The sequence below is a fragment of the Onychostoma macrolepis genome, chromosome 13, assembly GCF_012432095.1.
Source record: "Onychostoma macrolepis isolate SWU-2019 chromosome 13, ASM1243209v1, whole genome shotgun sequence".
In the NCBI taxonomy this organism is placed as follows: domain Eukaryota; kingdom Metazoa; phylum Chordata; class Actinopteri; order Cypriniformes; family Cyprinidae; genus Onychostoma; species Onychostoma macrolepis.
In genome coordinates this window covers 14,899,444-14,926,375 of record NC_081167.1, presented here as the reverse complement: position 1 = coordinate 14,926,375, position 26,932 = coordinate 14,899,444, and the positions used below count along the sequence as shown (strand labels likewise).

At 38.7% G+C, this 26,932-nt stretch overlaps 2 protein-coding genes across 2 annotated transcripts in view; one reads left to right on the top strand and one right to left on the bottom strand.

Moving 5' to 3' along the window:
* The window catches only part of mmrn2a (multimerin 2a), an 18,429-nt gene extending 11,614 nt beyond the window's left edge, over nucleotides 1–6,815 (top strand). Inside the window, exons 6-8 of the mRNA XM_058795664.1 lie at nucleotides 932–1,368; nucleotides 1,444–2,959; nucleotides 3,611–6,815. Of these exons, the coding sequence (XP_058651647.1) occupies nucleotides 932–1,368; nucleotides 1,444–2,959; nucleotides 3,611–4,014 (2,357 nt within the window). The 3' untranslated portion in view covers nucleotides 4,015–6,815. The remainder of the gene's footprint in view (nucleotides 1–931; nucleotides 1,369–1,443; nucleotides 2,960–3,610) is intronic.
* bmpr1aa (bone morphogenetic protein receptor, type IAa) lies at nucleotides 6,797–26,932 on the bottom strand. The gene is made up of 13 exons (XM_058795665.1): nucleotides 26,736–26,932; nucleotides 22,545–22,681; nucleotides 18,334–18,607; nucleotides 11,119–11,284; nucleotides 10,906–11,008; nucleotides 10,713–10,809; nucleotides 10,149–10,239; nucleotides 9,636–9,771; nucleotides 9,346–9,538; nucleotides 8,955–9,252; nucleotides 8,701–8,876; nucleotides 7,073–7,203; nucleotides 6,797–6,932 (listed from the first exon to the last, which is right to left on the bottom strand). Exons 3-13 carry the CDS (start codon nucleotides 18,401–18,403, stop codon nucleotides 6,807–6,809), a joined length of 1,587 nt encoding a protein of 528 aa, XP_058651648.1. The 5' UTR covers nucleotides 18,404–18,607; nucleotides 22,545–22,681; nucleotides 26,736–26,932; the 3' UTR covers nucleotides 6,797–6,806.

Sequence of the window (26,932 nt, the reverse complement as noted above, 5' to 3'; positions counted from 1 at the left end):
GAGTTTCAGATATAGATTGAATCCAGGCACATACAACACTGAGAAAACTTTGAACAGCTGGAGTGGTATTGATGTAAGGACACATTTGTCACATAAATAAGGCTTGAGAGCCTCTTTTAAATGTGCATTCTCTCACAGAATAAGACAAAAGAAAGAAAAAACTTTGAAGTCTGAAAGGAGAATTTTCTTCTTGTTACCCTGTTGTTCTGGATAGGCAGAGCTTTTGTGTCTGTGTGAAGTGTGGTTCAACTAGCAATAACAATGTTGTCAGGGTAATAAAAGTTGACTCAATCATATATATTAGATTTTACAACACAGGAAAAAAAAAACAGCAGGAGCATAAATTCTGAAGCTTTTCCAGAGAGTGTTTTGACAGCATGTGAATAAAAAGGATAAAAACAGCACATGACCTCTATTCAGCTTCCCAGCAGGGAACTTGTACATGTACATATCTCTTCTTGCTTCAAACTCTTAACTAAAACTTGTGCACAAAAACCTAACAAAACATACCACACACAGTTTCTTACAACGCAGGGGATGTGAAAGACCTTGCGCTGTTGACGGGTCAGTTAAAAGGTCAAAAGGTCGGTTGAATGACCCAGGCTAAAATGGAAATTGACATATAAATCTTTCCAACATATTTTTGATGTTTCCTCATGAGCAGCACAAAAAGTCAAACAGGACAAACAGCACGGCAGGGAAAATTATTATCCAAGAATGACAATAGAATCAAATTTCTATTTTTGGCAATGTGATTATTATCCTCCAAAACATTATTGTTGCTGGGATTCCCCTCTTTGTAAGCTGCTTAGAATGTTCATAGAAACTGCTGACCAATGAGAACAACATTTATTTTAAGATTTTCTCTAAACAAGGCTAATTCAAAGTTCACGGGTCTTGGTTTCGTCACAATGTCTTTCTTTTTTCCCAGATTCTCATGCTGAAAATGAAGGTGTTCCTCAACCTGAAACACCTTACCTTCACCATGGGCTCCTACCAATCTTGAAAGAGGCTGTGATGTCTCAGCTGCAACCTGTGTTGGACAGTTTCAATCTAACCCTGGAACGGCTTTCTCAGGAGGTGCAGGGTTTGCAGCAGGACATGGCCCAACTCCGACATGAACAGGGGCAGGGGAGGGTCACAGAGCCTCTGGAGGTTGGTGGTGAGGAGCACAGTCCACAGGAGTCTGTTGAGGCAGAGTTGAGAGAGAGTTTACAGAAGCTTCAGGAAGTGAAAGCTCAGTTTCGCAACCACCGCGATGAGGTAGAAGCGAGGCTCCACGCGCAGCAAACCATGCTGCACTACAACCTGACGAATTTCAAGACAGACATAGATGTCAAACTCAAACGTAACCAAAAGATGTTACAGGTCAGATTTTTTACTCAACCTCAAGACACTTTTATATGTACAGAACTATTGTACTGAATGTGTGTCTTGCTCTAGGTGAATCTCCACTCCCTGAACACATCAATGTCTGAAGTGCGGCAGGAGCAGGAGAGGCTGGACGAAGAACTTCAGAAGATTTGGCCTGAAAAGACAACCAATCCTGTACAGAGTCAGTCTTATGAGAGCACAGCTGTTTGGGAGGCCATCACACGTCTGGACAACAAAGTCGTCAACAACACAGTGAGACTTAGTGGCTTGACTGAAGGCCATGAACAAGTGACTGCAAACATTAAGGACCTCCAGAATGGTTGGAGTGATCTGGACAAGAAAATAGTCCAGACTGGCCTCAATAGCCAGGTTCAGTTTATGGAGACCGGTTTAGAGGTGGAAGCAGCCAAGGTAGAAGTTCTTGACCGCATTAATGAACTGAACAGCAACATCAGTGTTCTACAAATCACCCTGCAGGAGATGGAGACTGATGTCGACAATCTCTATACAGACTATTACAAGAATATAAGTTCGGCAAGTGGGGATTGTGACTGTATCGCACTTGCAGCATCAGTGACCCAGTTGGAAGAAACTGTAGCTAATGTGAAGGAGATAGCGAATGAAAATAAGTTGGCCCGTGAGCGTGAGGCTCAGGAGATGTTAGACAGTCTGGCTTGGATTCCAACTGTGGAAGACCTGAAACTAGGGCTACTAAATGTGCAAAAGTCTCTTGCTTTTGAACAGGAAAAGAGCAGAATGTTACAGCACAATGTGACGCAACTCCAGGCCTCTCTCCTGGGCAGCCAGCAGGACATCGAAACACTCCAAGAGCATGATAGGGCCAAGGTCGAGAAGATCCAGCAGCTACATAGCATTTTCACAACCTTGCTTCAGGATGCCGTTCGTCACTCAGAGATACTTGAGCTTTTGCTTGGGGAAGAGGTGTTGGAGTTCATGCCGTGGTCTCCTGAGGAAAAAAGGCATTTCTCTATACCAGAATTGAGGGAAAGCATCAGAGATATGCAAGAGCAGATCAATGGACACAGTCGCAGCTTGGCCTCAATGCTGAACTCTGCTACCCCTGAGGTGACGGCAGCAGATGAGCCCTCAGTGCTTTCAGACTGGGCCTCGGTGGGCATCAAAAGGAGACGTGGGGATGAAAGGTTTGACCTTTCCGAGGAGCTGCCAGAGTACTCTGATAATGACTTCTGGACTTTAGAGAAAATGGTGAAAGAACTTGGAGCTGACATTAAACAGCTTGAGGAACATCGTTGTCCTTCTTGCTGCAACTGCACTAAAACTGCTGCCACTGGTGGTGTGGAGGTGAAACTGCAGTCCGAGGTGGATACTTTGCGTAAGGACCTTAAGACCCACCTTGGAGTTTTTAACAGCATTTTCAGTAATACAGAGGGACTTACTGGCTCTGAGGTGTCTGTGGATTTGCATAAACTGTCAGCTTTGATGAAGAGAAAGGAAGCAAAACAGCAAAACAGGAAACAAATGAAGAGAGCAGATAACAGAGCTGTTCAGACAGGAGAACGAGTGAATTACCGCATCAAAAGGGATGCATCACTGGAGTCTGCAGGTAAGGAGATAATTAAAAATAGTACCTTGCAAAAGTATTCACACTCTTAATAATATATATATATTTTTTATTTACATTTATTTACTCATCCTCAGTTTTCACCACTGCAAAAGTAACTTACAGGGGTTTGTCTATTAAAGAACTGCCACATCAAAATTATTTTAATATTCTATTGTTTTACAGAGCCTTGTACATAACATGAAGGGGGAAAATTATATTATGGCCACAAATTAAGAATTAATTCCCACAACTTTGTTTTAGTTAAATCGTGGCCATGATTTAAAAAAGAAAAGAAAAAGGAAACAAATTTGTACAATATGGAAATAATTTGACTAAAATGAAGGAATTAATTAATTAAAACATGAACATGAATTAATAACACAATTTTCATCCTCCTTATGTCATGTGCAGGGTTCCGTGCTTCAGAGACCCTTGCCTTAAATAATATTTTCTAGACAGAAATAATGCAGGTAATGTAGTTAACATGCTACATTAAGCATGTAAAATGTTTTTCACATTGAACCTAGAGTAAATGTTAGTTGACATTTGTGACAAGAGCACCCCCAGTGAGAGTCAATTGTAATTGCATTATCATTTTTCTCACAGCATTCATATTTTAATGCCTTTTCATTATCATTTGATTTCAAACAGTGCTTCGTCAGCTCCCAGATAGTCCAATTATGTTCCTGGCCAGCACTACAGAAGGTGCTAACGGATCTGGCACTGTACTTTTTGAAAGTGTGTCCCTAAATCATGGACAGTTATACTCACCAAAAACAGGCATATTTCGTGCTCCTACTTCTGGCGCTTACCTCTTTGTGGTGACACTTGACTTTGGACCAGGCCCATCTCTGGCTCAATTAAAGAGAGGTGGAGAGGTAGCTGCCTCCTTGCGGCAGAACCCGAGGAAGTTGGGGGCACCTGCAACACGTGTCTGCATCCTGCAGATGGAGCAAGGAGAGGAACTCCGTCTAGAGCTGGTGCAGGGAACTATAGAGCGCAACAACCCACAAGATAACACGTTTGCGGGTCTACTAATGCTGCAGACCACCTGAGAACATGCAACTAACTAAAGGTGCAAAAGGACTGCTTTTTTTGCACTGAGCACCACTTAAATTTCTCTTTCAGAATCTGAGAGACTACAATAACTGCTAGTAATTGTGACAGGTTGACATTGAGCACTGTTTTCAAGTAGCAAGATTTAGAAGATGCGTCCCTACTTGGTGGAATACAAGTCTTATATTTGGTTTCAGTGCAACAACCACGATATTCCTTATAAGCCCTAAGAAAGATGTCAAGATGTACTTTTTCAATTCATACAAAACAAACAAACAAAATAACTCACAGAAAAAAAAAGTGTGTACTAAAATTATATTTTTTAAAAGATTACATGGACAAATATTATACAGAGTTTGAGGCCTAATCATAAGGCACCCTTTCAGCATGGGGCTGAATAAAACAAAAAAACATTTTTCCAAATTAAGACAGGTTGTTTAATATATTATATAGCGATGGGCTGGGTGATACTATAGTACAGGCGTATATACAGTAAGGTAACAGTCTTTTCAACATACTTAACTCAAATTACAGGGAGGAGGTGCATTCTTAGTTTTTGGATGAAGTACAGAAGCAAAATTCAGTATTTGGGGAAATGCAGACAAAATTATTGAAATGAAAAAGATGAGATTATTCTGGTATAGCCAAGAGATGATTCCTCTTTCTTTAATTGATTCCTCTTTCTGACTTAACGTTTTAAAATCCCTTTCAGCCACAGAAAAGCATTTGATGTAGATGATCAATTTCACAGATTCAGATTTCTTGTATAGTAAGAGCAACAAATGTATACCAAATGTATTTTCATATACACCAAATCTAGTGTTTCTCTAGCATACTGTACTGTATGCTGAATTTATCCACTCTGAAGTGAGATAATGTTTCCTTTAAAAGTTCTATTATTTATTTTCAGAATATTTTAAATACTTTTGTATTAAGCATGTCAGTAACCTTGGCATATCGTTTTAATCAAGATGCCCTTTTGGCATTTCCAGGCATACTGTTCTGAAAGTATTGTGACAAAGCACCTTAGTCTGGCACATTGTATATTCACACATCCTGTCTTTAAGGGTCCAGATAATGGTGGAAAGAACTATTGTGAATTGTTCTGTTACAATTACAAATCACATTGGTCTTTTCAATGGCACTGAGAATAATAATAAAAATTTAAAAATTAAAAAAAAAAAAAAAAGAATTCTGCGTTTTCTAAAGAATAATAAAATTAAATCTGCATGGGAGTTCTGGAAACATGTTATGCAACAATGTGTGTTTTGGATCGTACCAGTTACCAAGACTGTATTTTGGCAGCCCTTACTGAAATATAAAGCACTGATGACTAACAGATGTTTCAGTCGTACCCTTCACCTTCAGCCTCCTCATAAACATAAACACAGTTCAAACACAAGATTCATAATATTGGCAAGGACATATGGTCAGAATATCACCAAATCCTCGAAAGTCACATTCATAGTAATCCGTACCAAAAAACCTGCGCCCAGCATCTCTTAAATAAAGTGAACTCAGGAATGTATCAACCTATCCCCAACAAACACTACACTGAGTTTGGCAACTTTGAAGGGGTGTTCATACGGACCGCAGTCCAGTAAGAAATCACTGCTAAGAGGAGATCCACTCGGCCTGTCAGTATGAAGAGTTTTCTTTCCTAATTAAAATGAGATGTATCGGCAGCTGGTTCACTTTATGAAACTATATGGTCAAAGGCTTGCACACTGGGAATGTTTTCTATTTTGAGGATCTTAAAAATAGCATGCTTTAAAAACGCAAACAATGTGACCCTGGACCACGTGTCAAGTGTCAATTTTCTCAAAATTGAGATTTATACATCATCTGAAAGCTGAACAAATAAGCTTTCCATTGATTTCTCCTTTGGATTGTTAGGATCGGACAATATTTGGCCATGATACAACTATTTGAAAATCTGGAATCTGAGGGTGCAAAAATCTCAAAATATTGAGAAAATCGCCTTTAAAGTTGTCCAAATGAAATTCTTAGCAATGCATATTACTAATCGAAAATCAAGTTTTGATTTATTTACAGTAGGAAATTTACAAAATATCTTCATTTTTTTTTACTTAATGTCCTAATGATTTTTGGCATAAAAGAAAAATCAATAATTTTGACCCGTACAAATGTGTTTTTGGCTATTGCTATAAATATACCCCAGTGACTTGAGGCTGATTTTGTGGTCCAGGGTCAAATTTATGGTTTAGGCAACAACCATTTTGACAACTGCATCTACTGAAAAAGCAGCATGCACCTCTTTACCTTTAACCTTCCGTGGGGGATGAGAGAAGAACTTCTGCCACACATCAGATAGTCTACAACAGCTCTTAACTGGACGAGATTATATTGATAGCATATTGTTTTGCTCTGTTGTCAGTTCATCTATTACTATAATATATTACACATCATACATTAAATCACAGTATGCTTTACACAGATTCCATGAGAAGTCAACAGCATTTCATCCATATGGCAGGAAGTTTATCCCAGAATCTAAAGAACATATGCAGAGTAACTTGAGTGTATTTTAAGGCAGTGGGGTTTACGTCAATCTTTCCCACTCTACTGTTTCAGTCTGTTGCAGTAATCCTCTGATCCAAGTTTGCAACGGCACAGCTTTCACAGAAAGCAGCAAAGGCACCATTGTCTAATCCAGCAGAGAAAGAGAGCTTGCTATATTTCATAGTTAGCTGTGTTAGATGTCACCATCACTGACTCTCCTCCTCCTCTGTGAAGGGGACAATGATGTCAAAGACGAAATAAAAGCCACTCAGATTTTAATGTCTTGAGATTCCACCATTTTTGCTAAAGTCTTCTTTACTCGTAGGATGGTCAGGCGCGATGCGGGATTGTGGGCCCAGCATTCTGACATCAGCTTTAACATGGCCCTCAAACACTGGGGAGACAAACTCTTATTAGATCATGAAATACATTTCTCTTCTGCACATATTTATTAACTGCACAAATATGAACTAATTCTGTAAACATTCTGCAAATATAATCTGTAAATATGCTGCCATCTGCTGGATGACTCACCTCATCACTGTTCCATCTGTTGGATACAGTGGGCCGCAGTCCTTTGACGCACACAACCTCAAGCATATCCTCAAAAGACGGATCTGATGGCACAATCTCATAATATGGCAGCTGATAGTCCTCAACGATACCTGGGAAACAATCATGGAATTCATTAATTAATTAATTACGAATGGTTTCAATTCTGTAAGCATCCACAACAGGAAGTTTTCATTTTAGATCAAAATACTTAAAGCTGCAATGTAACAGAAGTAGTGACAGATCTGAGTGAAAATTATCATCAAAAAGAAAAAAAACTTGGTTCTATCCATCAGTTGTTGATTGGATGGAGGCAGTTCTGAATGCAAGCTTGCAGTTGATTAAAAGAAAGGGCTGCCCCTTTGGTTTATGCAGACAAAATGATTGAGAAGTCAGGCCTTTTTGCCTCAATCTCCTAATTTGCTGTTTATTAATAGTTAGTAAGGTAGTTGTTAAGTTTAGGTATTGGGTAGGATTAGGGATGTAGAATGGTTGTGGAGAATGTGCACTTTATAAGTACTAATAAACAGACAATATGTTAAAAGGTTCACCCAAAAATGAAAATGATCCTGTTATTTACTCACCCTCAAGCCATCCTAGGTGTATGAGACTTTCTTCTTTCAGATGAATCCAATCGGAGTTATATTATAAATTGTCCTGGCTCTTCTAAGCTCTGTCATTGTAGTCTGCGGGTGTTTCTGTTGCACAGTCCAAAACACATCAAATAAAGTGCGCGAATCCATTATAAAAAAAAATAAATAAAAAAACACGCATCACACGGCTCTGGGGGATGAATAAAGGCCTCCGGTTGCATTTTTGTAAAAAAAAAAAAAAATTATATATACTGATATAAAGTTTTGTGGAACATCTGCTAATCTGTCGCACGCGCGTTCACGAGAGATTGCCTTTCCGGCAGATGACGTAGGATGCCGGCGCAGCGCATACGCATGCGAGTCTCGCAAAAAACAACTTTTGATTATAGGAGCAAATAAAGCAAAGTTTCCTTACTTTACCAAAGGAAAACCAGTCTCCTCTTGGCTTATATCGAAATCCTCTGACATTTTTCTTTACAAATCCTTGTTTTGTGCTTCTAATTCATGGCCAGCGTTTTGTTTTGTTCTCGATGTCCTACTACTTCCGCTGGAAGGGCTTCGCGTATGACAGTTAGATGAAGTGAGAGAGATGTGTTTATTACGTTAGAAATATGGATATTTTTCTTACAAAAACACATGGATTCGTTACAGGATTCATCCCCCGGAGCCATTTGAGGCACGTTTTTTTTATGGATTTATGGATGGAGGCACACTTTATTTTACGTGATTTGGACTGTGTAACAGAAACACCTGCTGACTACAATGACAGAGCTTAGAAGAGCCAGGACAATTTTGAATATAACTCCGATTGGATTCGTCTGAAAGAAGAAAATCATATACACCTAGGAAGGCTTGAGGGTGAGTATATAACAGGATAATTTTCATTTTTGGGTGAACTAAGCCTTTAATAATAGGCATACTAATAAGCAACTAGCTAACAGTGAGAATTGGTTCCTGTTATCAAAAATCTTTTAACATGTATAAAGCAAAACAAAAGAAAGATTTGCCAGTGAATACCTCCAGTGACACAGCGTCTGGCCATTTCCCATATAACCAGCCCATAATTGTAGATGTCCGCCATGATGTAGGCCTGGAAGTGGTTCTTATTCAGAGTCTCATCCAGGACCTCTGGAGCCATATAGCGTCGGGTCCCCATACGTGTGCTCAGTGGGATGTCCACTTCATTTGTGTCACTGAGACAAACAAAAAATGTTACTTCCTCAAAATGACTGAACAAACCACTTCAAAATGAACGAAGAGTGAAGAAGCACCTGTTGAATTTGACAGCAAGCCCGAGGTCAGCGATGCAACAGGTGCCGTTTTTCTTTATGAGGATGTTCTTGCTCTTCAGGTCTCTGTGAGCGATGGCTGGTTTTCCCTGCGTGCCGTAGATTTCCGTGTGCAGGTGACACAAGCCACAGGCTGCAGAGTAGGCCAGTTTGAGCAGGGCCTGTGTGTCCAGAGTGGTGAACTTCAAATAGTCATACAGAGAGCCGTTCTCATGGTAGTCTGTGATCAGGTACAGCTGCGTAGAGGCTCCAGTGCCATTAATGTCAGCAGCAATGAAGCCTTCAGACAGATCGAAGAGTTGTTTAACACAATTGATATACAATTACAAACACTACACATGAACGAGATCATCTTGAATGGCATGAAGTGTACCTAGTATGTTCTCGTGTCTCATGAGCACGGTTTGGTAGATCTCTGTCTCTCTGAACCAGCTAGCCTCCTCTCGAGTGAAGAACACCTTCACTGCTACCTTTTCCCCCCTCCACCGGCCGAGCCACACCTCTCCATACCTGCCTTTTCCAATAAGACGCACTGTCTGGATCTGCTTCGCAATGGTGCGCTGAACCTGTAAAAATGAGCAGGAAGATGGTGGATAAAAAAAATAAAAAATGAGCAGCTACAGTCCTACAAAGATCCTACACTCTGCATTTCTGATTTCTCACCAGCAGGGGGAGCCCAGAGCCACTGCCTGAGGTTTGAGACTGGTTGATGAGATCTTTCAGAGATTCTCCTGCTGGGATAAAGGCGTCCTGCTGCAGGTCTCTGTGGTAGCGTTGCCTCTCTGTCTGCCACTTATACCTGAGGACACAGTCAAAAACAATTTTTTTTTACAGCTATACTTGAAATCTGAGATCTTTTTCTTTTCTTTTTTTTTACAAACATGACACGTTTTGACAGATAGCTCAATAAACAGACACTAAAAGATTGATTTGTTATAAAAGCAAACTTTTACATAGTTAGTAGTCTTGCCCCTACTTGCAGTAAGAGAAGTGTTTCTCTTTTGACAACAACAGGCCATGATGTGGGTGGCATGTGTTTTCAAAGGTACTATGCAAAAACACAGCAACCATTACAGTTAAAGTTCACTGATGTGGAAAAAATGGGCATGTCACAAGCGGCTATTAAATGTAAGAGCTTCAGTGTGTTTTGCTGCTTCAGTGCGGTGATGATCTCACCTGTAATAACAGATGACAGTGACACAGATGAGGGCACAGAAGCACACAGTCACTGAAATAAGGAAGGCCAGCCAGTGAGGGTCTGGTGGTTCTGTAAAGACATCAAGAGAAAACACATGTCCATCATTAAGGCATTAGGTTAGCCAGGGCTCAATCAGCAGTCATGGTCGGATTATTATTTTGGCAAATTTATTATATTTTAATTTTTGTTTTTTAGGATTCTATGATGAACAGAAAGTTCAAAAGACTCCGTTTTTTTTTTTTTAAATATTAATTTTTGAAACAATGCAAATGTCAATTACTGACAATTTTGATCCACATGATATCCTTAAAACAAAACCTACATTTTGAATGGAAAACATTAATATACTTTAATGTATATATTCTTTAATGATTTTGATGAAAATTTATGGTATATCATGCTAAACATCACTAACTGATTTGTCCCAGACAAGCCATTCTTACAATTTTCACAGCAATCTATTTTAGCTAGCTAGACTATATGTTTATTTTGTTTATTATATAATATGTATGATCTGCCAGGCAATTAGTACTGAAGCATACCAATGTCTCGAGGCGGTAACTCTGGCTTTAGGTCTCGATTACAAAAGTCAAACTGGCAGCATTCGATGGTTCGACGTGTCTGTGCAAACTGTGAATCCTGTGAATAATCAAATGGGTCAAACTTAGAAAGTCTGATATTTAATTACACAAGGTGTCAAAGCATAAAACACTTATAAGAAACAATGTTCCTTACCTTGCACTGAAAGTGAGAGCCCTCATATTTCATACAGCCTGAGCTTAATATCACATCTCCATTTTCATCTTCTTCAATAATGGCGAAGCACTGCCCATTTGTCCTGTCATGTTTTAAAGAAATGCAATCTGCTTAATTTTTTTTCGAATACCTATAAACAATGCACAAACGTGCAATAATCATTTAAAAGGTGCCATGGCCTATAACACTTACTCGCAGGTGTTGTTCTTGGCGTCATCAGGGCAGTGTCCTGAGCAGTGGCAGCTGAGGAAGCGGGCAGCATCCTCTGGTGCCACAGTAGAGTCGTCCCCGGGCCTTCTGGAGTCTGAGCCAGGCTTCACTCCAGTGCCCTGTAGCACATGGTCAGGATTCTGACCCGCTGTAAATGACAAGACACTAACAGGTGAGCAGAGAAAAAACATTGCCAGTAGTTTTTAATAAACTAATGTCGTGGTTCCAGAAACTCGCACGCTACCGTTCAAAAGTTTGGGGTCAGGAACATTTTCTAAAAATAAATTAATACTTTTATTCTGCAAGGATGCATTAAATTGATCAAAAGTGACAGTAAAGACATTTACATTGTTTCAAAAGATTTGTGTGCGTTAAAATTCAGTTCCTTTGACATTCATCAAATAATCATGAAAATTCTAAAGCTTTCCACAAAAATATTAGACAGTACAACAGTTTTTCCAACTGTATTTTTCTATGATAATAATAAGAAATGTTTCTTGAGCAGCAAATCAGCATATTAGAATGATTTCTGAAATGTGACACTGAAAACTGGAGCAATGATGCTGAAAATCCAGCTTTGTCATCAGGAATAAGTGACATTTTTGGTTAAAAGCTAGCAATGTGCAGTTTATTTCTCTTCATATAATCTCTTACGTAGTGATGCCAAAAGTACCAGTACTTAAGAATCAAAAATGTGCTAAAAAAAAATACCAGTCTTTCTGAAGTATCTGTAGCAAATACTCAATTTAGTAGCCTGTTCTGACTGACAATTTGCAAATGAAATTTAGGTATTGTGTCAATCCTCAACAAGGCCACCATCTCCTACTTTTTTAATTTCCCATCCTTCACTCCTCTGTAAACCTGCTCCTGTTCAAATGCAGCCCAACTACCATGTGCATCCCTGTACGCCCCTTTCTGTTTCACACCCTCACAACCTTTACATTAATTTTCCTTTTTATTTGAATTTCAGTTCAATAAAGGCCTCTGAGACATATCACTACTGATCTTACTGTCTTATCATCATGTCACTATGCATGAGCATGTATTGCTGTAGCTTTCTGTTAAGCATGACTCCAATCCAGTCCAGACCTGTTGGTAGAACAGCTAATCACTCACAAAGCAGCAGTTTGAGAGATTGGGCGGCAGGGCGACACGGCGCTCTCTTTATCAGCTGCATTCCATCCTCAGATCCCATTACTAGTCTGTCTTACACAGCCTCCCCGTGTGCTGCTGATCTTACAATTAGACTGGACTTTCCTCTTGGACTAATTCTATTAGGACTCAGTGATTAAATAGAGAGCTGGGCATGATAAAGGAGCCTCTGTTGCTCTTCGATTCACTGCATAATTCAATGGGTCGCCTACAACGTACATACACTGAAAATGTGATTGATGAGTACATACAACTCAATATAAACACAGTATGAGCCTAACAAAATAGGCAGCCTGAAAGAAATGCTATTAGAAATGATATCAGGATAAACACATATTTTTCCTAACATGTGTAAGCATATCACAGCAGTTTGCTTTACAATTGTTGAATGTCCCACGGCAAAACAAAACTTGAACACTGAATTAAATGTAATAAGTTAAATGGATTTTACCATGCTGTGGGTGCATAAAGAGATAGTTCACCCAAAAATGAAAATTCTGTCATTTTCTTGCCCTCGTGTTGTCCCAAACCGATATAACTTATTTTCTCCTGTGCAATATTTTGGAAAAAATGTTATTCGTTCAAACAATTAAAGTCAGTGCGGTAAAATGTTTTTGGTTTGGAACGACATGAGGGTGATTAAAAGATTAAATTTATGGGTGAAATATCCCTTTAACACTCCACAAACCATATTATGTAATGAGGTTCATGAGAAATAAATTGTTATAGTCATTACTGTTGTTTATATAACAACTAGGGATGCTCATATTAACCGTTTAACCATTAACCGAAATAATTTAGTTAAACGGTTTAAAAGTTGTTTTTTTGGGGGTAAAAAAAACATTATTTTCAGTATATTTTCCCACAAATATTTTTTAAGTTTGCTGCATGGTAAAAGAAAATAATAATAATGCTATACATACAGTATTAGTTTACTCACGGGCGTGTCGACGCACGGTAAATATGATCAAAGAAGGCTGTGAAAATTAATCTGCATTGTTAATCCTTTTGATCTTTTATTTTTAAAAATTCAAAAAAATCTAACCTTTCATTGGATAATAAGAATTTAAAATGGGGGGAAATATCGTTATGAAATAAATGTTTTTCTCAAATACACGTTGGACACAATTATTGGCACCCCTAGAAATTCTTATGAGTAAAATGTCTCTGAAGTATATTCCCATTCATATTCACAATTATGAGCACTCCAGGGTGATTATGAACATGAAATTATCCAGCCATAGCTTCCTGTTTCACAGAAATATAAATAGGAGGGAAAACAAAGCCCAAATTCCCTTAATCATCCATCACAATGAGAAAAAAACAAAGAATACATTTCTGATGTGCAGCAAAAGATAACTGAGCTTCACAAATTAGTGAAGTGGCTTTAGGAAAAGAGATAAATAAAATCACAATAAATCAGTGCTAATAGTTTTAATAAAGTTCAAATAGTTTTCAGTTTACACATCTGTTAGGCTACGTTTACACTAGTGCGTGTTTACACTAATCATCATTTCTGTTCATTTATTCTAGGTTGTTAATGACTTCAAGAAATTGAAAATCTTTACACACTTTCAAAAGTGGGTGTTTTATTTTCTTTCACCATATGTTTTATTGTTATTAAATTCTGTGTTGTAGTATGCCTAATTATTTGAATGCATAAATACAACTTAGTTTATTCAAATTTATTCTTAAAATAGCCTTATGAAATGTTTTATTTTTCCCTCAGAAATTCTGTGTTCTGTAACTGGTTTTCAAATGAAGGCATAAAACATTTAATTTATCTTTAAATTATTGAAAATCCAACTTTATTTATTTAGGCAAACAAAGGGGGTTTACTATTAAAATTCAAACATGGAAGAAATGTTGTGTGATCATTACTTAAAAAAAGGGTGAAGGTACGCACATCCGAAAATGTCTTAACCAGGTGCTAGATCAAAAAACATTGTCAAAAAAAGTGGAAAAAAGATCCACACAGACCATTACTTAAAAAAAAATAATAAAGATTTAATCATTTTAATAGTAGCATTATGTACATTCTGCTGAACAACAGTAATATATTTCAGCAGTAGTGTCTTCCAAGTTAAACCGAACTTTTATTTTGACAGGTTGCTGTGAATACCTTTACAGTTGTGTTTGTATATGATATGATGCTAGTTTTACTAAAATCAAACGGTAAAATCCTAATGAAGTGACTCTCAGAGCAGTTCTGGAGATGTTTATGTCCTCATTTAGTGAGACGGCCTACTGTATTGCACATGTGCTACTGTAGTACATTTATTCAAGGCTCTGACCGATTTCATCAGACCAGTTCCAGATTGTAAAAGGATAAAAATAGTGATAAAAAATTTCACGTCACCCTTCCGTGATGTCTCTCTGCACTGTCGCACACAGAAATGTGTCAACAACTAGACTTTGTTGTTATTATCCCAGGAAGGCTAATTCTTATTGTGGGGAGAATTTTTACCGGTATACCGCAAACGATAAGATATCGCCCATCCCTAACGAGCAGCAGTTGTTGGTCAGCACAATTAACCAAAATTAGCATCCCTAATAACAACTCTAGTTAAAGTTGCAGATTCGGAACAATTTTATAATATTTACATAAAAACAACAACATTAAATCTGGATGGTGTGGAAAAAGTAAATTGTGGTAGTCTCCAACAGAATTATGGGAGTCAAAAACAAGATGCGAGACAGCGAAAAACATTAACAAAATCGTCGATCACAACACAAACAAGACCGCTGGAGAAACACCCTGAGAAAACAGAGCTGATAGAGGCAGTGCAGTTAAATGTCCAGATAACGCCTGTGAAGCTGCGAGACGCTGCCTTTGATACGCTCAGTCTATCAGAACGATTCTAGACCACAAACTAAATGACGCACTCAGCCTCTCAAGTGCTCTCGTTCATGGTGCGGACAGACTCCATATCTTTCTTTCTTAAGTGGATCAAACACACCATCTAATGTTACTTTTACTAAACTATAAAAATCAACTCTTAAAGAGAATTACACTGTCTAGACTTAATCTAATTCAACTGCTCGCAAGGGATTTCAATGAGGTCATTTCACTGATTGAGCTACTCATAAAGCAAAATGTAAGAGGTTGTGTGGCCTTGAGCCCATGCAGGCTAAGGGAGATAGTCCCCCTTTATGACGGCAGATCCTGATACGCAGGGCTAGGATGGAAATTTCACATTAGGAGAAGGCTGGAAAAGGATCAAATGGGCAAAGCCCCAAAAAGGAACCCAGGGATCCCTCTCCATCACGCTTTACTCCTCTTCTCCATTCTCTCTACTCCGGTTCAGAGCTTGAGGAATGACTTTGGGATTGAAGGATCTTGAATCCGGTTTTCACTGTAACTGCACAAAAACCTATGGGTGTGGCAGAAAAGTACAACTTACAACAATGTTAGGATTTCAAAACTCTTCAAAATAGCTGTGAAGCAGTTCTTCTGACAGGGCAAAGAATCTCCACCCACTGCTGGCCTGTGACTGGTTGTGGGCGATGATTGATGTGTCAGAGGGGCCCATTAGAGCCTCCACATTCACATGTGGGCCTAATTTTGCCACCAGTTACAGTGGAGTCTGAGGTCTGGCAGATCATCCCCCCATAATGAGACTCTCCAGCAGATACACACCATTACCCTCTCTCACTTGAGAAAAAGAGCAAAGGAAAGAAAGAGCAAAAGAAGAAAATCAAAAATAGATTTCAGTCTACAGCAAAGCTGAATTACACAGCAATGCATTGTTTCATTGACAATATCCCACTTTACACTAATCCTCACACATGCCACTTGAAATTGTACTTGAAGGAGAACTGTGAATTAAATGTAGTTGAATTAAGTAAGTATACTGGAATAAAATGTCTGTGTCATTTCTATTTGTTCACCTCATCAAATTAAATGCCTGCTTCCATTTAAAACACGTTCTCTTCTCCCCTAGGAAGAGTTCTAATCTCATTCACTATTCAATCCAGGTACAAGTCCACAATTGCTTGGGGAAAAAGCACTTTGCACTGTTGGAGGCAACTGAGGGCTTTCAGTCGCCAATGTCACCTCTCCGTTTCTTGAAGATTATGTTTCAGAGGTGCAGACACCTGCCTGAAATTACATCTCAGGGGTGCATCTGATGAGCAAGGTAAAAATGATGTACTATAGAGGTATTTAACTAGCCATTACACAACTGTAACACTGAGAGAAACAACAGCGCATTGAGAAGTCAAATGTCCTCGCCTTCGTGCTGCGTCTCTGGTTTCAACCATCTCCTACTTTTCTGCTGCATCTGTACAAAAATACACTGACAAGGACATTAGACTGATGTTTGATATAATATGAACTCTAAAGGAAAACTGAGCTGTTTGAAAATCTGACTACTTGGCATGTTATAAGACCACTTTTCTTTCTCTCAACTAACTGATCAGAATCAAATAAAAGACTAGGCTTTTAAAAAAATAAGAGTTAATCGGGAGTGGCATGTGTTGAATCTAAGTGTGGACTAAATATGATTAATTCAAAACTTCTCAAACATGCACATTAAAACAAATGAATGCTTCATTTGTTAATTCAAAAATGTAGGTGAATTTTAAAAAAAATTAATAAAAAATAATAAACCACTCAAGTTCTATACTCAGTATGGAACAGAAAGCAAGCAAGCAAGCCTCTTGTAATATCTAAAATCTACTAAATAGGGGCTTAAATCTGAAGATCAACAGCACAAAAAGACCCAAGTATTTCCGGAGAACACAGTGTGTTTGGAATAGTTCTAACCAACTAGCAATTGTGAAGTGCCATAGAGGAAATGGTTAATGTGCTAAAAAAGGAAGAGAGAGCGGCAACAATCACTTCAACAGCTTCCTTTAGTGGGGGGCCTCTGAGAGGCTCGTGGTTCAGGAGTGAGTCACGACGGGAAAGATGTCTTTTGAACTCCCTGGCATGAGTGTAAACACACCTCAGAGATATCAGAGGGTGTTCTAACCCAGAGCACAAAGTATTGTTTTACATAGAAGTTCAGAGTTAAAGTATGTTAACATAAACAACGTGAGCTAAAATATAAAGCAGTAGGCTTTTCAACTCAAACAAATTTTTTTCTGTGCACTAAAACGGTTTTCCGAGTAATCGGCTGTTGCTGTTTGCCTTCACAGCTCATTGATTGTCCACAGGCAACCATCAGTTAGTTTGTCTCGGGGAGGGCGTTTTTAATAAACAAAGATATCAGTTTTCTTTGACATCAGTAAACATCACGTTATTAAGCATATGGAAACGTTCAGACGGGCACATATGATTCCTGCCCTGCTGTACTGCAATCACATCAAAGCCCCCCCAAAAAACAAATAAATGCAAGAGAATGCGAAACTTAAAACAACCAGTGTGTCTCAGCTTTAAACTTGTACCTTTAATGAATTGACTGATGAAGGAATTTCCCCTAAACCAACTTTAATCACAAAAACAGCCATCTGTACCTCATTGTGCTCAATTGAAAATATAACAAATTTGACATTACATTGCATTATTTTCTTATTAAATTAAGAGCTTCAATACAGAGCTTCGCAGCATGAAACAAAGCAACACATTCTTATTTTTTGTAAAATAAGGAATTAAATCTGTGGAATTAAATTACCTGTGGCATGAGAATATAGTTAAGTCACAGCCATTCTGTGTGATATTGCATGGAAATTTTGATTACTATTATGTTACTACACAACAGCAATATATTTCTTAATTTCTTCAAAAGAGACTGTGTGCATTTAATGAGAATTAGATAAACTCTCCATTCAGAATTAAATATTGAAATGCTTGTGAGGTGAGCTCTCACAGTAGCTCTGGAGATCACATTTATGTGGAGTGTTCATATATAACTCTCAGAGCAGAGTTTGCGTAGAGCAGTTGCAAAAAGGCTTGACAAACACCTATCACCTTGTTTGAATGCCACTTACATGCTTGAGACTGTGCTTGGTTTATGTGAAGAGTATGAATATAAGCTAAAGCTACTGTAAATGAAAGATGAAGACAAGGACACAGGTGTGAAGTAAAGAAAACACCCTTACCTCCAGCACAGAGCCTCAGAAGCAGGCAGACTTCGGCCAAAACCACAGTGACATACAAAAGCTGTGCCATCGTCAAACAGCGTCGTCGTAACCTTTGGGGTGAGGATGAGATCAGTGATGACGGCTGCTTATGCTCCTGAAATCCCAGTGAACACTAACGTACAGGTGGAGCTGAAGAGATTATGTCTGAAGAGATGCAGAGAATGAGAGGAAGAGCTGGGGGATGATGATGGCACTAGAAACTCAGAGATCCCTCCTCACGGGGTCCACGGCACTAAAATAATAAAAGAAACAAAGAATGTGTGATGAGCAGATCATACACGTCTCAATGAATCTTTCTAGACAAAATGTGTGCAAACACAAAAAAAGTCTAAAATCATCTATAGCTTAATAATTACTCAATATTACAAGAAAAAAACAAACTTGATTAAGCAGTGCTCTATTTTGTCTTGGTAGCACTGAATATCATTGCCCCCTTGTTTTTTCTGGGCTTGACCCCTCAACCCGTCAGGCCGGCGCTACCCTTGAATGCTGAAACATGCCCAAATAATTTGATGAAGGATGTTCCGCAATTACCCCGTTGGCCCCTTCCAGCGTTAATAACGTGATGTGTCTGTTCCCTTGTAGGCCTGTGCGTCTCGCTGCAATTAGTGGCCCTGAGCGAAGTCTGTTCTGAGGGGGGGACAAATTAGTGGGGGAGTGGGCCGGTGTCTGTCACTTCTGATTTGCCCAAGGGGGACAAAGAGCCCCGACCTGTGCCCCACTTTCACACATCCCTGACCGGATAACAAGGGAACAAAGCTAGCCTCCGCAAAGCAAGGGGACAAGATAGCTGTGTAGGCACCTTCACACAGAGACAAGAGGCTGAGGCTAGCTTTGAGGCCTGCTGCAAAGATGATGCCTCAAAACTTACCAGGTGGCATCACTTTCAAACACTTCAGAAAAAAGAACGGTATAAAGAGCTATGTTAAATTTATAAGTGTACACAGATATGGTGAAGATACCATATTAGACAAGCACACAAAGTCCTATCAAAGGATATACAGAACAGAACAGTTTGTCTTTTGCTTTAGGAATGAAATATGGGGCTAAAACCCCACAACATTCAAGGTTGAAAGAGTGGGAAGAGAGGCAACACAGTACAGAAGGATGTTTAGAGGTATTAGTCACTAGTTTTGAAAGATCCAGTCTTCAGAGTCACATGATCCTTCAGAAATTGTTGTAATATGCTGATTTGGTGCTCCATGTTTATCCATGTTGAAAACCGTTGTGCTGCTTAACATTTTTATTGCAACTGTGATGTTTTCAGGATTCTATGATTAATAGAAAGTTCAAAAGTATATCCCAAACACCAAGGAAATGAGAGCAATTACTCACATTCTGCAAGTAAAATCAACTTTTATTCAGATGTTTTATACATGAATGGCTGAACAAGTTGGGTCATGTCCTGATGTGATGAAGACAAAACTTGGATCTAGACACACACACACACACACACACACACACACACACACAAAGTGTGGAGAGAAGGACACCCCTGAAAACTGCTTACTATACTTCTAATATTAGATTAAATCAACTGCTAAACCTTGGAGACTTTCAAATAAAACAAGTCCAGCGGTCATGTGTCTTGAATGGACATCTATCACTATTATTGCTTCAAAAGTACCACAGATCTTAAAAAGCAATATATAAGGCACACTGTGTTTCAGTGTTTCATCAGACACTCCTGGAACTTTGCCCTCTGAATGTCTTTGATGGCGCCATAAATTTATGTTAGGAGGATGAATGAATAGGGGTATTGTATGGGGATGTGTAACCATGGTGCACCTTTGGAGTCAACTTTAAGGCCTGGCTATGCTTCATTTTCTGCATTCCGTTCCATTTTGTGCATAGCTTTCAAAGTGTACTTGATGGGCGCAGATGGACAAGTTTGACACTCTTCGGTCTCAACATTTCACCTTGCATGTGCACTGTTGTACACGCACCATCCAAATTGGCACAAAAATTGTGTCACACAGTACACGGAACACAGTCAGCTCAAGTATACTTTACACTTGACCATGAATTGCTCTCAATCCCTGAGGAAGGAGTCATATCTGACCTTCCTAATGTGCAGAACATAATTCAAGGGTTCCCTCAGGTCAACAACCCAACATAAATGACAGTTCGCAACAATATACAGAAGGTTTGGGTGGGGGTTTCAACTAGAAGAAAAAGCCAATGTTTGATAATATTATGAAATAAACATCTGTGAAATAAATCTCACCTTGCCTTTCTTATCACTTCTAACTACAGCCTGCATGACGAGCAGAGTGGTCTGGTGTTTGTCTCCCCCTCGCCCCCGCTCTCTTGGCCTGGGTCTCTGGTCCCTCCTGGGGCCCCTCCTTAGAGCAGGGCTCCCAGTACTGGAAGCTGCCTTCCCTCAGTGTCGGCGCTATGCCCGACATGCCTTTCAAGGCCTGCTAGACTGCAGGGCAGACTTTCTGGCTCCGCTGCCATTGTTTGCTTGGCTGCTTTGCGCCTCATCTCAGGAAAGGATTAGCATAAGAATACTTAGGCACATTGAGATGTGCCCCACGACCAACTCTCTCTCTTCTACCATCCTCTCTTCTTCTCATCCTCACCGAAGTCCCACATCTCTTCCTGACACAACACCAATCACTGTCAAGCAGCTGCATCGCAGAGAGTCAGTCAAGCAGAGACTTTAAAGGTAGCACAAGACTGGTGACACAGCAGTGGATCGCAGGAGAAGAACAAAAGTTAATCTGTGGAGCACTTGGGTGCAATATGAGCTCCTTTGGCCAGATTCCTCTGGAGGGCTAATGGGTTGAGACACCATTTCTAGAACAAAGCCCCCAAAATTTGAGCACATTTTGGCTGAGAAGTTAAGAAACTCAGCTCGACCGACTAAAATCGGAACAGCTCGTCTGTGAAACACGAAACAAATCTCACTAAAGAAGCCGATTTGATCGTTGTGCTTTATAACTGGACTAATTACCCCAAAATGATTTTAAAGTGCCAACTGCTTGATTTGTCATTACTTTTACAGTTGCTTAAAAAATTTTTAAAAAAAACTTTTAGACAAGCTCTTGCTTGTTTTATTTAAAAAATGTCTAAACCTCTTATGGTGCAAAAAATTTGAATAAATATAAAACAAATTTAATTATATCAGAATTACTGTTGGTATCATTACAGCATTGTTATTGATGTTATTTATCATTCCTTTTTCCTGTTTATCATAAGTCAGTAGGAAATGGAATTTGCGATTGTGTTTTCCTTCCTATTGTAACGTAAATGGGATTGTCTTGTGCCAGAGGTAGGAAATTTTAATGATTTTGATTAAAGATTACAAGGAAAAAAAGAATTTTAAAAAACTGCATGAATTAATCATTTTATAAATATCTTGATTTCATGGTGACTGAATAAATTGATCAGTTCCCATAAAAACATTCTGCAATTTATTATTATATTTCTCTGCTTTTAAACTGAGACAATTGTTTTTTCTTGGAATTTATATAGGAAGAAATATGGAGATGGAAAAGTCTACAAATTTCCGGGAATTACTGAAGCAGCAGAGGTTTATTGCACATTTATTTTCTATTACCTGCCTCACACATTCCACCAAAGGGTCTGAGGGTTTGGGTGTACTGGGGTTTGGTGAGAGATGGGTCCAGTACAGAGACCTACCGTACTAGTCTTCAAATTTGAACCATCTCCAGACTTATGATGACCCTGCACTGAGATACCCTTTACTTCAAGAGACTTTTGTAGACACATTTTTCAACATATTTTCAGATAAAAATATCATTTTCAGCTTTGCATTATCATTAATCACATTACTTCTTTTTTTTAAGAGAAAATAATTTTTCCTCTGTGAAAATTCCTCTCTGAATATTTCACAGCTTAGCATCTGCTAACCATAAGTCTGCACCTCAGGTGTGAGAGAAACTGGGTAGGGCTGTTGCCTTAGAAACCAGCCACACATGGATGAACTTTGACATGTAAAAAAATATTTTTTTTCCCTAAAATGTATTCCCAGATCCAAACATGTGGAAACCATTTGTTGCAGTCCGGCCATCTCTGATGTAGGGAGCATTTTTATCTACTGTGGTCATGCAATCACCACATGAAAACACACTTCTTGGTTGCTTGTACTGCAAGGGATGTCAGAAGAAGTGGCATTTTTTTTTTAGCAGAGCTTTCCTTACCGTACAGAAAGATCCATTTCTGTGAAGCATGTTGGCATAGTGTTTGGTAAGCATGGAGGTTGGCTACAGGTGTCATTCGGATCCAGGTGGCTGAATGTCCAAATGGCATTTGGATTCTGTCATAGTACCACAAAACCCTGTAAAATATAGAAGAGAATCTTTTATGCAGCAAAGTATGTTACATCTTTATAATTTTGTTTTTGCTATCAAAGTTTAATAAACTCAATAAATACAATGGTATGGTAAAAGAGTTTATAAATAATAAATATTTGACTGCATCTTTAAACCAAGGCAACATGAGAACCCAGTTAATAGCTGGAACCAAATCAGCCACACTATTTTTATTATCCAATCAGCATAACCAATAGTAACACAGGCGAAGCACTTCTACAGTACTTGTTTTGAAGCACAGATACTCCAAAGGAATGAACAAGTGAAAAGACATTTGAAAAGGGGTTAAAACATAGTTGCTTTGTTTCTATTCCTGCCATATAGGGTAGTTCTATCCATGATAACAACTCATAGTTCAGAAATGTGAAAAACTTGTAAATGTGAAATGAACTTTAAATAACTTAAAGTGCATCATGTTGAACCTGATAATGTCACAGAGTAACCTACAACATAGCTTAATTGAAAAGATGAATGAGATGGAGGAGAGCAACTAAAGGGAGTACAACTAAAAGGTGTTTTACTCCCAGTGCATCATTTAGATGTTTTTTTTTTTTAGATATATTCTTATTTCGCAAATGTAATAAATTAAAAGTCAAACAAGTATTTAGATATGCAAAACAGACAGTACTAACAGAAAGCGAGTGACATTTAGACTTCAAAGACTTAACTTAAGAGGAGATGAATTGTTGAATAAAGTCGCTATTTTTATTTTCTTTGCGTACAAAAATTATTCCCGTTGCTTCATAACATTCAGATTGAACCACTGATGGCAGATTAACTATTTTGACGATGTTCTTTATACTTTTCTGTGCCTTGACAGTGTTATTTACTTGGCAGTCAATAGGACAGTCACAAGCCTCCTGGTTTTCATTCAAAATATCTTAAATTGTGTTCCGAAGACGAACGAAGCATTTGCGGGTTTGGAATGACATGGGGCAAGTGATTAATGACAAAATTTTCATTTTGGGGTGGAGTAACCCTTTAACATCAGCTTTTTAAAAGTAGAACAAAGAGACAATATCAAAAGCATATATCTACAGCATGCCACCAAGTGGAATTAGACTAGTTGCTGTACAAACAGAAAAGTGCTGGCATAAGCTAGGCCTAGTTTGTCAAAAGCATTCCGGGCATTACAACTCTCACAAGATGTTCATTACATGCCATTAAAAAAGATAATAATAATACAGGCACATGTAATTCAATTATCTAGGTCTCTACAACCAAATGAAATCCCCTAAATAATATGGTAAACAAGCATTACGACTCATTACAAGACCAGACAGAAATCGTTTTGGTTGTCTTTGCACTAACCCAACCCATCACTGAATTCACCCTATCCGGTGCCACTCTAAATAATTTACTCCGATAGCCAAGTGTATTTAAAGCAGATCAATACCATTAAAGGACAGCTGGGGCATACTGAATAAACAGAGATCACTCTCCAGCACTGCACCGGCCTCCCACTGCATAGCTTCATCCAATCTATCTTTATCTGATCTGCCATCATACTAACCAACAGTGGCATAGAAAGAGTTAAAGAAATCAATGGCTCTCCCTCACTTTCCTACCATCCACTGGAAGCACAAGCACAGAGGACTCCTCAGCCTACAGTAAGTGTTAAAGAAAAGTCTGTTCAATGGAAGCTCAGTAGCATGTATCAAATGGCCATGCTCATCTAGGATTCGTTTTCCACCTTTTAGATCGGAATGATATGACTAAATGGTGGGGGTGATACATCAGCACCTTTACGATGGGATGGGTGATACATTCGGGGCCAGGTCTGAGGTGGCCGTGTGTGTTTTTCCCTCTTGCTTAGCCATCCTGTCTCCAGAGTGAGTCAGGGAGGGTGGGGGGCTGACTTAGACGGCACAGCAGCTTGAGGAACGCAGGCAGGGATGTGAAACCTGATCTACACTGCCTCTTAACCCTCCCGCCCCCACACCCCTCTTCCCCTCCAGCCTCCCCGCGCTGCCACCTCGCCACAGACTCCCACTGCAATCCGACCCCTTGCACTGTGGCTGAGATTGAAACACACTCCTAGAGGGCTTCAGGGCAACTCAATCTGGGCCTGGCTGATATTTTAAAAAACAGATAGAAGGGGAAAAACATCTGTGTTTATTGTTGTATGCTATTGCAGCCTTTTAAGCAATTAAGTCATTGATTTCGCACATTATATCTGATTATTATATCAGATTGCATATTAGATCTGAGCCAAATAGAATATATGTCAATAAAAGGTAAAACAGGCATTTTTTATATTGGGGTGGGGAGGGGGGTGCTGCAAGGGATTGCTAGGGGTCAGTGGATGTTTACAGAAAAGAAGTGTATAATTAAAAAATTATAATAAAACAATAAAAAATAAGATTCAAATAAATAATTTACAAAATACCTTAAAATAAAACATTGATTGAAATAAAACAATAAATGGTTGATTATAATAATATCATTATAATTAAACAAATTGAGAGAGAGATATTTATAAAACTGGGTAACAATTTAAATACCTTACAGGGTTGAAAACCCCTATACACCATTCACTTTGGGAAAAAGCATATGACCATCACATCTGCATAACAATCGATCATTAATTAACATTCAAAGTACGACTGAACAAATAATTGCTCTAGCAGTTACTGTAAATACACTGTCACATGCTACACAACACAAATAACAGGACATTCAAGATGTTACTGTTTTGCATTTCTTAACATAATAGATCACCCAGAAATTTACATTCGTTCATCCTTTACCAATCGTCATGTCATTCCAAACCTGTATGATGAATGTAAAAGGTGATTCAGTTTTACTGTACAGGGAAAAAAAGAAATACTGTGATGAATGGTGACTTTGCTCCCTAATATTCCAGCTAACATCTCCAGAAACTTACAGAGCACAATAGAGTGAGTAAATGATGACAGAATTTAACACACTTTAACACACCCTGGTTTTGTTCTCATGAGCACAGTTCTTCCAGATATTGATTTTTTTTTTTTTTTTTTAAGAAAAGATCCTGCATCAAGCTGTGGAATGCACAGATGTCTGACATGTATATACTATGAGCCTTTAGCTTTAATTTTGTAAAATAAATCCATTTTCCTCAGACTAAGCCTCTCTCCTCCAGGCCTCTCGAAGCAGACTGCTTCACAGGCAGTGTTAACATCTGTTTTTTGACCTTCTTGAGAAGGTAAAGGAGCTGAGCAGACCCCTTCCCCCCCAGAACCCATAAATTAAAAGCAGCTTTTGTATTGAGCGGGCTAGAGGCATGGTCAAAAGAGAGACAAAATGTACAAAAGGAAAAGCAGTACAAAATGTACAGTAAAACCAGCATCATTTAAATGTATTACATTTCTACAAACAGCAGCTTTTTGTATTGAGAGGCGGATACGTGAGCAAAACAGCCCGAAGTTAAAAACAACCTATGAAAAGAATATATTATGCAAAATATAAATAAACACAATACTGTATCGTGAAAAGAAATGTAAAACAGTTTCCATAAGAAAGATAAATAAACATTTAGAAGCAACACACAGCTGTCAGATTATGAGGGAAGTTGTTGCTAGCATTACGCGACTGTCGCTTTAATAACTTTTCACTCGGACTTTTACAAACCGTGATTTTATTCAAAACAGATTAATGTTATTTTAAAAATATAATAAAAAGTAGATTAAAAAGACACTGTATTGCTTTACAGCAAGACGGTCCTTATTGGTAGTTATGGAAGTAAATTTAAACGTATTTTGACTTGCTAACGGCGATAGCACACTAGCTATCATTCAAGTCGCTTCACTCTGAGGAAATCTGATAAAATTATGTAATAAACGCGTCAACCCTCATCGTTTTATCTCCTTAAGCCGTGTACATTTGTTTACTGCATAGTACAAAAACATAACACCCCACGGCAGTCGGTTTTGCCTTTGTACCGCGTTTAAAACATTAAGTGGAAAATGGAAAATTCAGCGCAACAAACTTTCGCGAGGCAGCGTTTAGCATAGCCAAGCTAACACTTTCCATTTCACTTACCGAAAAGATTCTTCAGCAAATTTTATTTCCGTATACTCTCTCTCGAATAACTCAGAGGGTTCGTTAGTAGTTGTGATCGTGATGGACTCTGATTGAGGTCTGTTAAAGGTCTGGCACTGACCATCACAGTAGAGCGTCCTACACTTACTACACTGCACACTGACTGCGGACAGATCACAGCAGCGAGCGCCGATACA

What these genes read in the sequence shown, in the direction of transcription:
- bmpr1aa (XM_058795665.1), bottom strand. Translation starts at nt 18,403, where the DNA reads ATGGCACAGCTTTTGTATGTCACTGTGGTTTTGGCCGAAGTCTGCCTG. An exon ending in ACTGTCATCTGTTATTACAG is followed by an intron (nt 9,772 to 10,148) that starts GTGAGATCATCA and finishes CTGTGTCCTCAG; the next exon opens with GTATAAGTGGCAGACAGAGA. An exon ending in CAGACGCTGTGTCACTGGAG is followed by an intron (nt 7,204 to 8,700) that starts GTATTCACTGGC and finishes ATTGTTTCCCAG; the next exon opens with GTATCGTTGAGGACTATCAG.